General features: G+C 44.6%; 1 protein-coding gene across 3 annotated transcripts in view; it reads left to right on the top strand.

Moving 5' to 3' along the window:
* The window catches only part of KCNS3 (potassium voltage-gated channel modifier subfamily S member 3), a 39354-nt gene extending 32826 nt beyond the window's left edge, over window positions 1–6528 (top strand). For all 3 annotated transcript variants that reach the window (XM_043604486.1, XM_043604485.1, XM_043604483.1), the window contains exon 3: window positions 4519–6528. In XM_043604486.1, coding sequence (XP_043460421.1) covers window positions 4578–6053 — 1476 coding nt within the window. In that variant the 5' untranslated portion in view covers window positions 4519–4577 and the 3' untranslated portion in view covers window positions 6054–6528. The remainder of the gene's footprint in view (window positions 1–4518) is intronic.
* Window positions 6529–15495: the final 8967 nt, after the last annotated feature.

Here is a 15495-nt window from a genome sequence, read left to right as displayed (position 1 = left end):
GAAAACCTTGAGGGGCACCTGGGTGGCTCAGTTGGTTGAAGGTCTGACCTGGCTCAGGTCGTGATCTCGCAGTTCATGATTTTGAGCCCCACATTAGGCTCTCTGCTGTCCGCCTCTCAGCGCAGAGCCTGCTTTGGATCCTCTGCCCCCCTCTTTCTGCCTCTCCCCTGCTTGTACTCTCTCGAAAGTAAATAAACAAATGAAAAAAAAACCTTGGAATAATTTATCTCTCTGAAGTTACTGACCAACTTGATATACAGTAAGGTTACATTTTTAAGGATTGTCTTTTTTAAATTTAATTTTGTTTCATAATTATGTAAAATATTTACACAGTTCCAAGTCCAGGTTCCAACACTGTGCCCTATATCCTGTTCCCTTTCTCCCCATATAGGGAGGCACTTTTTTCATTTTTGGTTTATCCTTTTGCCATTTCTTTTTCTTTACATAAGCATGTGTGTACATGCGTGTGTGTGTGTTCGTATGTATGTGTATATGCATGTATATGTATATACACACACATATTTTCCCTTTACTTAAATAATATAGCCTAGAAATCACTCCATTGCATATATATATATATATATATATATATATATATATATATATATATATATTTATATATATAGAGAGAGAGAGAGAGAGAGACAGAGAGAGACAGAGAGACAGAGAGACAGAGAAACAGAGAGAGAGAGGAGAGGGAGAGAGACCGTAGTTTATTTGGCCAATCTTCTATTGATGGCTGTTTGGATTGTTTCCAGTTATGCAAGTGTTTTTAATTTTTGTCTGTTTCTCTTTGGGAGAGATTTCTAGAAGAGAGATTGCTGGGGCAAAGGGTAAATGCCTGTACAGTTTTGCTACATCTTGTCAAATTCTCCTCCAAAAGGGTTCCCCTTCATTTTGCATTGCCCACCTCTCCTCACCCACTTCCCCACAGACTCATTAATAGAGGATGCAGGCCAATTTTTGGATTATAAATCACATGAACATGCATAAAGACAATGCTTTAATGTATTTTAAGTTTATGTATTTATAAATACACATAAATGTGTATATGTTTACATCTATAAATAAATGTATACATTTACATATATAAATAAATTATAAATGTATAATTTATATTAATCATAAATGTACATAGATATGTGTAAATATACCTTTGATCTGGTGAATGTGTTCTGGGTAGGAGTAAATGAATGGCTGTTAAATAGATGCTGGTCTGAAATAGGAAACTTGGAAATAATGATGTTCAGTATCTGCCTTACTTTATGTTGCTTTAGATGTGTGAGGCAGAGTGCTGTAGAAAGCCCTGGAATTGGTGTAAGGAACCCCAGCTTGCGCCTCTGTTCTAACCTTTAATAGCTGCCTTATGTCCACTTATCTCTTCTGATCCTGCCTCCTCATTGGCAAAATCCCAGAGTAGTAGTGAGGGACACATGACAGAAGGGATGTTTGTGATTGGCAAGGGACTGTCTGCATGCCAGGGAGCCTAGCTACAGAAGGTAAGGTGAGAACTCTTTCTTCCCTGCCCCCTGCTGGCTGCTGTGGGATGGACACAGCCAAGGAAAACAACCCCGTCCTCTGGCCTCTGTGTCCTGGGACATCTTAGCTTGCCCTCTGAGCTCAAGCATTGGACCTGATCCGGAGATGCTTCCCTTTTCCTCTCTCCTGAAAGCCCCCAACAGGAACCCCTTCTTTTACGATGTGTGTTGGTTTAATGATCAGACTTTGAGGCATGAGTGGGCCTCACGAAGGGCTCTCTTTCACCAGCACAGAGCGAATGCAAAGCGAGGAGGACAGAATGGGAAGTCTGGCATCAAGGGTGATAACAGGGTCCTGTAGAAAAGTGCCCGCGGAATGATCGGGAAGTGGATGACACACCCCCTGAGACCAGCTTATGCACGTGTGTCATGAAGGCAGACCCTGGCATTCTATTGCTGGGGCTTTCCAGAAGAGCCAAAGAGATGAAAAATAAGCCACCCGGAGAAAATGTCCATTAAAGTCTTAGTGCCAGCTTAGCTAAAACTAGGTCCTTGGAACGTTTTACTACTATACTTGCCATGAGCACAAGCCTGCTGTTAGAGATCTGAAGTTCCATAAATATTTGGACCAAGCCAGGAGCTCTGATGTAGGCCCTTCAAAGATGATATCTAACTAAAAATAGAAAGCAGAGGCAGAAAAAAACCCAAGTATTTTGAAGAGGTCAGCTAATCTATTAAATGGCATGTCAAGCTATGCTGTGGTCTCTGGTTTCATGGGAACACACTCATGGGAGCACATTCGGTTAGTGTCTCGAGAGCGAATGCCCATGCATACTTTATGACTGTAGGCTTCCTCCTGGGCTGGATGGCAGAAGGCTGGACTTTAAGGCTGTGTTCTCTGGTGCATCCTTTTCAAAGGAGGAGTCTCTTGTCTCACCCACAGCCTTGGCTTTTCGTAAACACAAGGGGCAAGAAATTCCTTCCTGATCTTTTTGCCTCCTCTAGTAGTGTCCCCGTATCATCCACTTACTGCAGAGTAGAAAACACATTCTCGTTTTGCTTTTCTACTTTCCTGTCCTTTTTTTTTTCTTTCAAATTAATCACCAAGTACTGCTGATTTGACATTATAAACTTTCCTTGATTTTTGTCACTTCCTCTTTACACACACCACCACTATGTGAGTTGGGGTCTTCTCCCTTCCTCTCACCTGTTCTGTTGTAGCCCTGTCTCTTTGGCCCTGAACTTTCACCCCAAGCAGACCCCTGCTCCACTGTCAGTGGGGTCTTTCTAAGTCACCGTTGGCAAAGACAGCTGTGTCCAGTCATTGATTAAGATTGTTTAGGGGCACCTGGATGGCTCAGTCGGTTAAGTGTCTGACTCTTGATTTCAGCTCAGGTCATGAAATCATGGTTTGTGGGTTCGAGCCCTGCACTGGGCTCTGTGCTGACAGTGCGGAACCTGGTTGGGATATATTCTCTGTCTTTCTCTGCCTCAAAATAGATAAACATTAAAAAAATAAAAAATAAATAATAAAAAAAGATTGTTTAGTGGTCTTGCTTACAGGTAAAGTCCAGACTCTGTAGACTGATATACAAGATTCTTCCCAATCTTGCTTATGCCCAACCCTTGGTGCCCACTGTTGGGAATGCCCATTCCCCTTGTTTGGTCAACTCTGCTTGAACTGTTAATGTTTGAGCCAAATGTAACCAATGACAAGGGTCATTGCTCTTTTCTCAATAAGCCCAAAGATGCTTGACTCATTTCTGTTATAGCATTTCCCACATTGCATTATTGGATTATAATAAGGAAGAAAGTGGATGGAGGAGAGGGTGTATATAGTGGGAGTAGCATGGATTTGCATTAATCCAACCTGGGTTTAAATTCTGGCTCTACCATTTACCTATACTGTGATCTTTGACTCAACCTCTCTGAGCATCCATTTTTCTGTACACATTCTGTAAAGTGTTGGCAGAATTAAATGGCATCGTGTCTATCGAAGCATCTAATAGTACCCTGTAGGCATTTAGTATATGATAGTCTCCTACCTTTCTTTTTTCTGCACCATTTGCTCTAAGGAAGTATCATTGTATTGGGTGATAGTCAAAGCTATTACTTTCTCCCTGAGAAATGGATCTGGTACATCCTAATTAGTGTCAGAACTAGAAACAGGCAGTATGTGCTGGGCCAGTATAGACTGGGTATCTATGGGGCAATTGGGAGTGTGTGGGGAACTGTCTGTGAGGGGAGGGAGCAGGAGAGAGAGGAGAGTGTCTGTATGAGGAAACTGATAGTGCAATTAACTTATAGAGGTTTCCCCAAGTCACTGTCTTCTCTGTGGATGTACCTGAAACATTATCCCATGAAGTGTAACTATATCTTTAAGATGTAGGGTACTTAAGGACAGGGAGATAATTATATGCTCTTGATTGTCCACATCCAAATGTAGGAATGGGGCTTTCTCTTAAAGGAGTGAAACATGGGAGCAGAAGGGGAAAGCTACATCTTTTATAAGAGCTGAGCTGAGCCCCCAGTCACGTGTGGGTTGGGGGCGAGGGTCAGAGCAGAGAAGAGAACTGTTTGTGAGGGTGCATGACTGAGACCTGGGCACAGGGAGAGGTGAGCTACAAGTCAGGCAGCAACCAGCCTGTCACGTTTGAACTGAGCATTGCCAAATGTGGGAGCCTCGTGGTTAAGACTGGGGATGCTTGTATTGTGTCAGTGATCCACAAGGCGTTGCTTTTTGGGGGCCTGGAGGTAAATTTTGTATGCATAAAAAAAATAAAGAACTAGGAACGAAGGTTCATCAAACTTAGATGGCAGTCTTCTTTTTCCTAAAAAATGGATCCATCAACCCCAGTTTTTGGAGAACAATCTGTTTTGTGTTCATTTTCTTCCGGTTAAAATGTGTAATGCTTTTTCCTTCTTATTCCATTTCCTGCTTTGCTCTTCACGTAGCCCATCATCCTGGAAAGGGCAGATTAAAAATAAGCTTGGCAAGGCACAACAGGGCAGCGCTAATGCCGTCTTGTGCTCCTTCCAGGTGCAGCGTGAACTTCCTCATCTCCCTTCCCATCCAGCTCCCTGCCTCCTGTATCCACCATGGTGTTTGGTGAGTTTTTCCATCGCCCTGGACAAGACGAGGAACTTGTCAACTTGAACGTGGGGGGCTTTAAGCAGTCCGTCGACCAGAGCACCCTCCTGCGGTTTCCTCACACCAGACTCGGAAAACTGCTCACCTGCCACTCGGAAGAGGCCATCCTGGAGCTGTGCGATGACTACAGTGTGGCCGATAAGGAGTACTACTTTGATCGGAACCCCTCCTTGTTCAGATATGTTTTGAATTTTTATTACACGGGGAAGCTGCATGTCATGGAGGAGCTGTGCGTATTCTCGTTCTGCCAAGAGATCGAGTACTGGGGCATCAACGAGCTCTTCATCGATTCCTGCTGCAGTAATCGCTACCAGGAACGCAAGGAGGATAACCACGAGAAGGACTGGGACCAGAAGAGCAACGACGTGAGTACCGACACCTCCTTTGAAGAGTCGTCCCTGTTTGAGAAGGAGCTGGAGAAGTTTGACAAGCTGCGATTTGGTCAGCTCCGGAAGAAGATCTGGATTCGAATGGAAAACCCAGCCTACTGCCTGTCTGCCAAGCTCATTGCCATCTCGTCCTTGAGCGTGGTGCTGGCCTCCATTGTGGCCATGTGTGTGCACAGCATGTCAGAGTTCCAGAATGAGGACGGAGAGGTGGATGACCCCGTGCTGGAAGGTGTGGAGATCGCGTGCATTGCTTGGTTCACTGGCGAGCTTGCCATCCGGCTGGTCGCTGCTCCCTGTCAAAAGAAATTCTGGAAAAACCCTCTGAACATAATTGACTTCGTCTCCATTATCCCCTTCTATGCCACCTTGGCTGTAGACACCAAGGAGGAAGAGAGTGAGGACATTGAAAACATGGGCAAGGTGGTCCAGATCCTCAGGCTTATGAGGATTTTCCGAATCCTCAAGCTTGCCCGGCACTCAGTGGGACTTCGGTCTCTAGGTGCCACCCTGAGACACAGCTATCATGAAGTTGGGCTCCTGCTTCTCTTTCTCTCTGTGGGCATTTCCATCTTTTCTGTGCTTATCTACTCTGTGGAGAAAGACGAGCAGACATCCAGCCTCACCAGCATCCCCATCTGCTGGTGGTGGGCCACCATCAGCATGACCACTGTGGGCTATGGAGACACGCACCCAGTCACCTTGGCCGGGAAGCTTATCGCCAGCACGTGCATCATCTGTGGCATCTTGGTGGTGGCCCTCCCTATCACCATTATCTTCAACAAGTTTTCCAAGTACTACCAGAAGCAGAAGGACATTGATGTGGACCAGTGCAGTGAGGACCCACCAGAGAAGTGTCACGAGCTACCTTACTTTAACATTAGGGACATTTATGCCCAGCGGATGCACGCCTTCATTACCAGTCTGTCTTCTGTGGGAATTGTGGTGAGCGATCCCGATTCTACAGATGCTTCAAGCATTGAAGACAATGAGGATGTTTATAACACAGCGTCCTTGGAGAATTGCACAGCAAAATGAACAGGGACATTTGTGCCTGTATCTTGTGTCCCTTCCTGACGTTAGGTTAACACAGCTTTATAAACCTCAATGGGTTCGTTAAAATAATTTAATTCTCAGGGTGTACCTTTCAGCCATAGTTGGACATTCATTGCTCCAAAATGATAGAATCTTCTTTATTTTTCTCAGTAAAGTGAATTAAATGCCTTGTTCTGAAATTTATTTTTTACAAGAGAGAGTTGTGATATGATTTTGGAAAAAAAAAAGGTAAATGGGACTGGGTGGGATTTATTGCTACGGCTTATGTATCATTCTGTGTTTGTCATCTACTCACATTGAGCTAACTGTAAATTACTGACAAGTAGAATCAGAGGCCCAGCTGACTGAAGACTCCATGCATGTAAGATCCACAAAATGAGACAATGCATGTAAATCCATGTTCACGTTCTAGACATGGAAATTAGGAGCCTAATAAACTTGCCTAATTCAGTGTGGAGAATGTCTTGGTTGTACGTTTTTACATCAAGTAAGTATATTTCAGGATGTTCAAACTTGGTCTGGAAGGGAACTGCTCTTTTTGGAGCATCAAGAGTCCTTTCTGTTAGTTTCTGAATTTTGGATACACATCTACCATGGGCTAGTTCTTCTGTTCAGTAGACTGGTGGTGGTGGTGGGCGGCAGGCAGAAGGATCATGTCCGTGATGAAACCATGCCGTCCAGGGTATATTGATCACACGTGTACAGGTTTGGGACATACTCAAGTTGCCATATGTGAATGAAGCATGTGCCCTTACAGATATGTTTCTAGTGTGTATTTTGTGTTTTATAATTTCTCCTGTTCAGATAAAACCTCATCACCTGAAAAGTATGCAGAGCAGAGTAAATCTCCACATTCACAGGCAGAGATAGACTCCATGCGTGGAAGGAAGGAGAAATGGTGTCCAAACACACAGATATGATTCATTATGGCCAGAGGAGTGAAACTGTAATCACTGGGAAAAGCTACGCCAGGAGCTATAAAACAAGCCACCACTTAAAAATAGCCTTCGAGACAGTAATGTCTGCATCTTATGTAAAAGCCCCTCATGATGAAAGAAGACATACATACTCATTTCCAGAACAATTCCATCCCATGTGGAGAGAATGTAGTGAAAAATCTTAATTTTGGAGATGTATGTGACTCTAACTCATGCTGTCAGACCGAGTCCTTTCCCCAAGATCTTTTTGAATGGAAAAGCCGCCTGGATTTATTACCCTACTTCCTATGTCTGTAGACGCATTTCATTGAAAGAAGGACATTGCCTGTGGGTTATCTGATGAAGATAACTCTGACTCATCTCTCCTCTTAACGTTTCCGTGACTTCTGAGACGGATATAACTGAACAGAGTTTACAGTCACTTTTAAATCTGGAGGTTTATTCATTCATGTGTGTCATCCCCTGCCCATTTGAAAAATCTTTCTTTTCCCCCAAACGCCTTTTTGATGTTGGCATAAATATAGTTTTGAAGCATAGCAATAGAATTTGGGATCCAGTTTTATTAAAGATTTCCCAATTAGTAGTGAAGTGGCTGAAGACTGCTTGTATAGTAATAGTAATAGTAATAGTAATAGTAATAGTAATAGTAATAGTAATAGTAATAGTAATAACAATAGTACTAGTAATCATAGTACTAGTAATCATAGTAATACGAGCAACAATAGTAATAGTAATAATAGTAACAGCAATGGCACTGGTAATGGTAATAATAGCAACAGCAATAATGATAATTGGCTGCTATGTAAGTGCCCCACCTGTATCATCTCACTGATTGCTTACAACATCACCATCGGCAAGGATTTGTTCCTGTCTGCATTTTAAGACGAGGAAACTGAGACTTGCAAGAAAAGTGCCAGTGCACACAGTGAATGATGGAGTCGTGCCAAGGACCCCAGGATCCAGGTTCCAGAGGCTGTGCTTTGAACACTACATCACACTGCCTCCGGCTCCACTGTGTTGGGGAGTAGATTTAAGGACACATCAGGGCAGAGTTCATCTGAACAGACAAAGAGCAACCAACTGTCGGACTCTGATCTTTCCAGGATGTGAGTCGAAAGGGGAAAATGCTGGCTATGTACCTGTCCTCTCCTGACCCACAAAGCAGGCACATTTGTTTACAGAGAAGAGTTTTCTAGAATTCCCTTGAAGCAGAGACAGACTGTGAGGGTGCTTCCTGGGCACGAGTGGCAGGCACAAGAGTTCAGGAATGTCTCTCAGCGGGTGGGTACTGAAGGAGAGCTAGAATCCTGTACCTTCTACCTGAGCTTTTCTGGTTGGAGCAGAACAGGAGTTGTTTCTGCCTATAACTCAAATTAATTTCCTGACGGTGGCTTGCCAGGGCACTCAGCAGCGTGTGCCTGCGAGTGGTGGTAGCAGGCCTCCCTCTGGGCTCACTGGCTGGAAGCCTCTGCCCCAGAACCTTCTCACCTCAGTCCCCACCACGCTCTTCAGTCAAAATCCCTGCCGGGTCACTGGGCCTCTAGTGACACAAAGCTGCAGTGCCTTTTTGGGTGTATGCCTCTCTTAGCTTTCCCACAGTCTGTGCAGGTCACCTGTTGTTCATCCCACGTGGTGAGATGGCGGGTTCCTTCTTGCCTAAGGGTTGAGCCAGCCGCTAAACGCCCACTGCACAGGTTTGCTGGCCTGTGAGTGGGGACTGAGGGGCGGAGGAGGAAGCCAGTCAACCTGATCGACCTACCTCTGACACCGCCTGTTGTGGTGTGATCAGTTCTGGGCATTGGGGTCCCTTTGAGTGGGACCAGGCCACTTTGAGAGAGTTTGGTCTTTTAGTTCTTTCAAAATCCTTGTCCCTACTCTGTGACCTCTTCTTCCATGTCCTCAGATTTGTTTTACTGTCTCAGCTTGCCCAGGCTAACACTTGGCATTCCCTGAGTGCTTCCTGGGACAGGTGCTCAGGGCGGGCACTGGGAATAAAAGACAGAGATATGGTCCTTGCCCTCAGGGAGACTTTGGGCTACAGCTGACATGTATGTGTACGTGTGTGTATGTGTGTGAGAGAGAGAGGGCTTCCTGGAGGAGGTCATACCTGAGCTGTTTGGGAACTGTAGTCTGAGATCCTGGTGAGTTTGGTTCAGTTTTAAAGATAGAACCTTCACTGCCACTGGATGGGTCCCAGCTGCAGACGGTGCTAATCTCTGCCTTTGGGGCCTCTCTTTCCCCGCTCTGGCAACCACCACCCTTCTTTAGTTAAAGGATCTTCCACCTTTAGATGTGATGGTCTCCCCACCCCTTTTTTTCCTGTGGGAGTTTAACCATGCCTATGTTAGTCACAGTTGCTTTTGTATATGCCTGAGCTCATCCCCTTGTGTTGGTTTTATATTTAACTTAGAATTTGGGGGGCAATTGGTATTATCCCCATCTAGAGCAGGGCACAATGCTGTGCATTGTCTTGGGGTTTATGTGCCCTGGTTAATATTGGAAAAACATTTTCTAGCATTCAGAAAAGGATGATTTGCACCATATGACATTGTCATTATTCTATCAGTTTTTAAAAGTCTAGAATAACAGCACCTTCCATATGATTCAATGCGATATTGGGGGTTTGCCTTATGTCAGCAAAAAGGTATTTCTCACGTTCTTAGGCAAATTTGTGACTGGTTGTCTCTGCATGTCTGCTTTAAGGAAGAAGTGGGCATCAGGAAGCTTGGGGATTGGGTATCAGCACCAGGGCTAACGAGCTGTGTGATCAGGAGGCCCAGCAGCCAGTCCTTCTCTGAGCTTCTTTTCTTCGGTTGGATTTAAGTGTAATAATCACCAGAATCCTTTCTGTCGCTGGCATTTATGTAATCTACTTTGTTTCTGCAAACTGGCTAGTTCCCCTCTAACTTTGTTTACATTAGAAATTTACATAGCAAAATCAGATTTTAACCTGCCAATGAATTGGTCTTATTCTCTGTCAGTGGAGTCCTAACCAATGAGATCTTCTTGTTGAGGACACAGGGAATTGGCTTGCTCTAAAATTTAGGTTACAGGGGCACCTGGGTGGCTCAGTCGGTTGAGCGACTGACTTCAGCTCAGGTCATGATCTCACGGTTTGTGAGTTCGAGCCCTGCGTTGGGCTCTGCGCTGACAGCTCGGAGCCTGGAGCCTGCTTCTGATTCTGTGTCTCCCTCACTCTCTGCCCCTCCTCCATTCATGCTCTGTCTCTCTCTGTCTCAGAAATAAACAAACATAATTTTTTTTTGTAATTTAGGTTATTAAAGACATTTGCAGAGCCATTTCTTTCACTTTATCTGGTGATGAGGAGTAAAGGCCCCTGAAATTGCTGGAGGGTGATGTGGGTAAAAGTTCTCTTGAACATCAATAGATCCATGAACTTGATTTGCTTGAAAATCACCCAGTGGCTTAACCTTTGGTCGTTTTGGCATCTGACAGTTTTCCCTTCTCGGGAAGAATGCCAAAGCATTTAGGAACACAGGGGAATGGAGGGGTGAGCTGAGAAAGAAGGCACACAAAGAGGGCTAAGCCCTGCTTAAAGCCAGGAGTGTGACAGCTCAGAGGCACCTGGGAGGTCATCTGGCCCCCCTCCCCACTTAACAGATGAGAAAGAGGAGTGACTCACCGGAGGGCGTGCAGCTCGAGGCATAGAGAGAGACTAGATCCAGACAGGACCACAACCACAATGCATTGCTCCCTCCCTGCCTCCTTCCCTACCTACATTTTATTAGAAAAATTTCAAACGTGTACAAAAGTTACGAGCATAGCATCATGGAACTACATGTACCTACCATATGTGAACATTATCATCTCATTAGACGCTCATTTCCTCTCTTGCTCAACTCATTTCCTCTCCAGTGTATTTTGCAAGCAAATGTCAGGCATACCATTTAATCTAGAAGTATTCCAGTAAGTATCTTTAAAAAAAAATACTCCTAAACACAAATGCAATGCCATTAATTAAACTAAAGATTAACAATTTCTTTTTCTTAAGTTTTCTTTTAATGTTTATTTATTTTTGAGAGAGACAGAGCATGAGTGGGGGAGGGGCAGAGAGCGAGGGAGACACAGAATCTGAAGCAGGCTCCAGCCTCTGAGCTGTCAGCACAGCTGACATTAGCTGTGAGATCATGAGCCTGAGCCAAAGTGGGAAGCTTAAACGACTGAGCCCCAAGTTTGTTTTTCTTTTTACAGTAAACTCTGCCCAACATGGGCTTTGAAATTACAACCCTGAGATCAAGAGTCACATGCTCTACCAACAGTCAGCCATGTGGCCCCAAATTAACAATTTCTTCTATAATATTTTTTTCTAATGTTTATTTTTGAGAGAGGGAGACAGAGTGTGAGTGGGGGAGGGACAGAGAGAGCAGGAGACAGAACCCGAAGCAGGCTCCAGGCTCTGAGCTGTCAGCACAGAACCCGATGTGGGGCTTGAGAACCCACGAGATCATGATCTGAGCTGAAGTCAGACGCTTAACTGACTGAGCCACCCAGACGCCCCAACAATTTCTTTTTTTTTTTTTTTTAATTTTTTTTTTCAACATTTATTTATTTTTGGGACAGAGAGAGACAGAGCATGAACGGCGGAGGGGCAGAGAGAGAGGGAGACACAGAATTGGAAACAGGCTCCAGGCTCTGAGCCATCAGCCCAGAGCCTGACGCGGGGCTCGAACTCACGGACCGCGAGATCGTGACCTGGCTGAAGTTGGACGCTTAACCGACTGCGCCACCCAGGCGCCCCAACGATTTCTTAATAATATCTAATATCTGGTATCAGAAGGAGTTGCATAATTGCTAGGCTCCAGTTACTTGGCATTTCTGAACACCTGGTTCAGGTAAAAGAATTCCACAAATTATGTGTTAAAGCATCACAGGGAAGCAGGGAGCCTCAAGGAGTAATGAAAATGATTTCTGCTGAGACCCTCAAATTAGTGAGACAGATTACTGTTTCCTCCGTTTTTAAAGATCTCTGGAGGCTGAGAGAACACACCTTACAGTTTGCATTTAAGCGAACAGTTACCAAAAGTGCTTAAAAATTCATTTGTCTTTGCTTCACACTCGCTGAAGGTAGAAGCGGTTGCTAACTGCCCCGGAACAAAGAATGTCTGTGTTCCTCAAACCTATCAATTTCCATTCTGTACTCTCTTCTCCTGCTGTAAAGAATCCCAATTTTGAGAAATGTATTTGCTTTTTGTTTTTCCCAGAAAAACAAGGAAGATATTTATTAGGTGTTACCCAAGTTGACCAACATCCAAGTGAGGTTGGTGTTTTAGTAGAGGGTTTAAATGATGTTCTTGAGTGTTAGTTTCCTATGGCTACTGAGATAGTATCACAAACTCCTAGTGGCTTAGAACAACAGAGATTTATTGCCTCGTAGTTCTGGAGGCCAGGAGATTGAACTGAGTTTCAGGGGCTGAAATAAGGTGCTGTGAGGGCTCTGTACTTCTGGAGGCTCCGGGGGGTAGAGTACGTGCCATGCTTCGTCCAGCCTCTGCCTACATTTCTCGGCTTGTAGACACATTATTCCTGTCCCTGCACCCATGGTCACATTGCCTCCTTCTCTTCTGTGTCACACTTCTCTCTGCCTCCCTCTAAAGACACTTGTGATTACATTTAAGATCCAGGGTAATGTCCCCAGGTCAAGATCCCCAATTTTATCAAATCTACAAAGTTCCTTTTGCCATATAAGGTGACATTCACAGGTTCCAGGGTTTAGGACCTGGATATCTGCAGGGGTCAATATTCATCTTTCTTCACCAAGGTCACACAGCTACTAAGAAGCCTTGATTTTAATGGCGTGCTAATACAAATGCATCACGTTGGTTGGGAAAAAGGAAGAGTGCCTAAGAACATGGGTTTTGGCATCAAACAAACTTGAGTTCTAACCCTAGCTTTGTCTGTGATCATAGACAAGCTCTTTAATTTCTCTGACCCTCAGTTTTCTCATCTGTATTTGGGGTTGATACCGACCTTCTGACACAGATAGTGCAAGGATTAAATTGGCTGTCTCTCTATAAAGTGTCTGGTGCAGTGCCTGGCATACAGCACGCACCCCACAAATGGTCTTCCATATGTAATCGTGATGCAAGACTCCTTTAGGCTCATCTCAGGCGGCACTCATGTAGGACCAAGTATGTTTCCGTCTGATTGCAGTACACTAATGAGATTAGATAGAATTTGATGTGAAGACATTTACAGGTGTCAGGAGAAAGGTAATTTATGAAGTATTATTGTGTGAAAAGACATGAAGCTAATTTGAAAGTAAGAAATATACATCTAAAATAGAAGAATCGCACTTCATGTTGGAGCAACTTTTAAGTGGACTGTAAACGTTTCCAGAAAACAGAAAACATCACTGAGATGCAATAGGTTTGAAGATAGGAAACAACACTGGTCCCGGAGTCCGAATACCTTTGTTTGCATTTCAGATCTGTTGATGGGCTTGGGGAAGCCACCTGACTTTTCTAAGCCTCGGGGTCTCAAATGTGTGAAAAGAGAACAGCAAGATCATGGCTGTGAGGATGTAAAAATGCTTCACACATGTTCTAGTAACACTTCACAGGAAGAAGCTATCGTGAGGCCCTCTTTCCCTGATAGGAAAGACAAAGAGAAGAAGCAACCACTCTTGTGTCTATGATGAGTTTTACTGCATCATTAAAAGAAAATCAATGAACAGAACATTTGGTTCCTGAAGCGCTGTGTAGCTTTATTTGAACACAGCTTTCTTCCTAAATGAATCCTGCCAAGTACCAACGTGAATATACATTTTATGGAAAAGCTCCATGGTGCTGTAAGGCCAGATGTATGAAGCACACACAGGGCCCCTTTTCCAGTAGCAATTACCCGATGAAATTGTGCCTTGTCTGCAGCAGGCAAACCGGATCTGTTCCCATTGGAGTAGGGAGCACGTGCTATGGTATTTATAAACTGTAAACGATGTTTGTCAGTATGCACAGCACATGCATTCATTCCTGACTGCTGGCAAGAAATAACCGCATCGGTTCTGAACAGCTAATGATGGATTCATAAATTCTGTCAGCAAATCTGTTGCCGCGAGGGATTCTCTCCATAAATGGTGAAGACTCTAGCACGTGCACTTCTAATCCTGCACTGAACAGAGTGTAAGGCTCTGGGTCAGACACTTGGCTCATTCATCCCTGGGCCAACCCTAGCAGATTCCGGAAGCCAAGGAAGAGTCATGGTGTCTGGTGCATCGTGTCACATGGAAGGTAAGCTGTAGGAGGTTAGCACGGTCAGGTCTCGCTTTGATCTCTCCTGCTGCCTAGCCATAGAGAGTGTTCAGAGCCATCTCAGACAAGTCTTGCCCCAGCTGCTGGCGGGTCTGTAGAGGTCAGCACTTTTGAATCCTTTCTAGGCTCTCAAGGGGATAGGTTGGCTTTGTTGGAGATGGAGGCAAGAAAGGTTCATGTTTGCTATATCTTTTACCTGTGGGTGAGACCGACCGCCTCGCCGGGCCACGGAAGTGAGTGGCCAGCCCTCCATGGTGCTGGAAGCCAGGGACCCAGGCCATCTTCCCTGCTCCCTCCAACTTCCAGTTGATCTGGGTATGATCTGGCTCCAGATTCTCAGCTTTCACTTTTGTTCACCATCTGCCCTTGGGACTCGGCAAACGATTTCTCTGTTGTTTACTCCAGTTTGCCCTCATACCCTCAGTTGATGTGTCTCCTCATTTCAGGCCATGTTTAATGTGTATCCCAGCCAGCCTCTTAGGGCAACCCCAAACACCAGCAGGCTGGTTCAGCCCCACCTGCTCCAAGCCCTGCAGGGAGACACCTGGACATTTCAGGCTGTTGAAGTCCATGAGCTCAGGTGATCAATGTAGGCCTGATCAGGCTTCATTCCAGGCTTCATAGCAAGAGTTATCAACTAGCACTGGGAGTCCATGTCAAACCTAAAGTATTGCATGGTGTATACATAATGGGACTTCAAATAGAACCTTCTTTTGTGTATTTTTGGTTCCTCCAGTATGATTGCCTTCCCTCCTGATCAGAAGGCCCTATGGCTCTTGATGCTTGTCTATAAGGGACTTTGTGGACTCTACACAAGTCCATGAAGCCCCTTATATTTATGGCAGCTTCCCAGCATGATAGAAAAGGATCCCTGAGCACTTATCCTTGGTAATTTCCCTCTAGAACCCAAATTATTTATTATGATTTTTCTGGATGTCCAATTTCATTTGTTCAACAAAAAAATTATTAAAGATTTCACTTTGAGATATATGTATGTGGGTGATAAGGACACAACTCTCTTGCTCACAAGAAACTCATGGTGTGGTAGAATGGGCATCTGGGGCTATGGTGCCCAAGAGAGGGCAGGAAAAGAGCATAGGTCTTGGGGTATAGAGCTTGGTTCAGGGGCTGTCTTCACCATCTACTTCTCTTTGATCATGGTCAGGTTACTTAACCTCTCTGAAACCCCTATTTTCTCAACTATTCAAAGGGGGCTAT

Source organism: Prionailurus bengalensis, chromosome A3, assembly GCF_016509475.1.
Source record: "Prionailurus bengalensis isolate Pbe53 chromosome A3, Fcat_Pben_1.1_paternal_pri, whole genome shotgun sequence".
Classification (NCBI taxonomy): Eukaryota; Metazoa; Chordata; class Mammalia; order Carnivora; family Felidae; genus Prionailurus; species Prionailurus bengalensis.
This window is presented reverse-complemented; position numbering and strand designations above follow the sequence as displayed.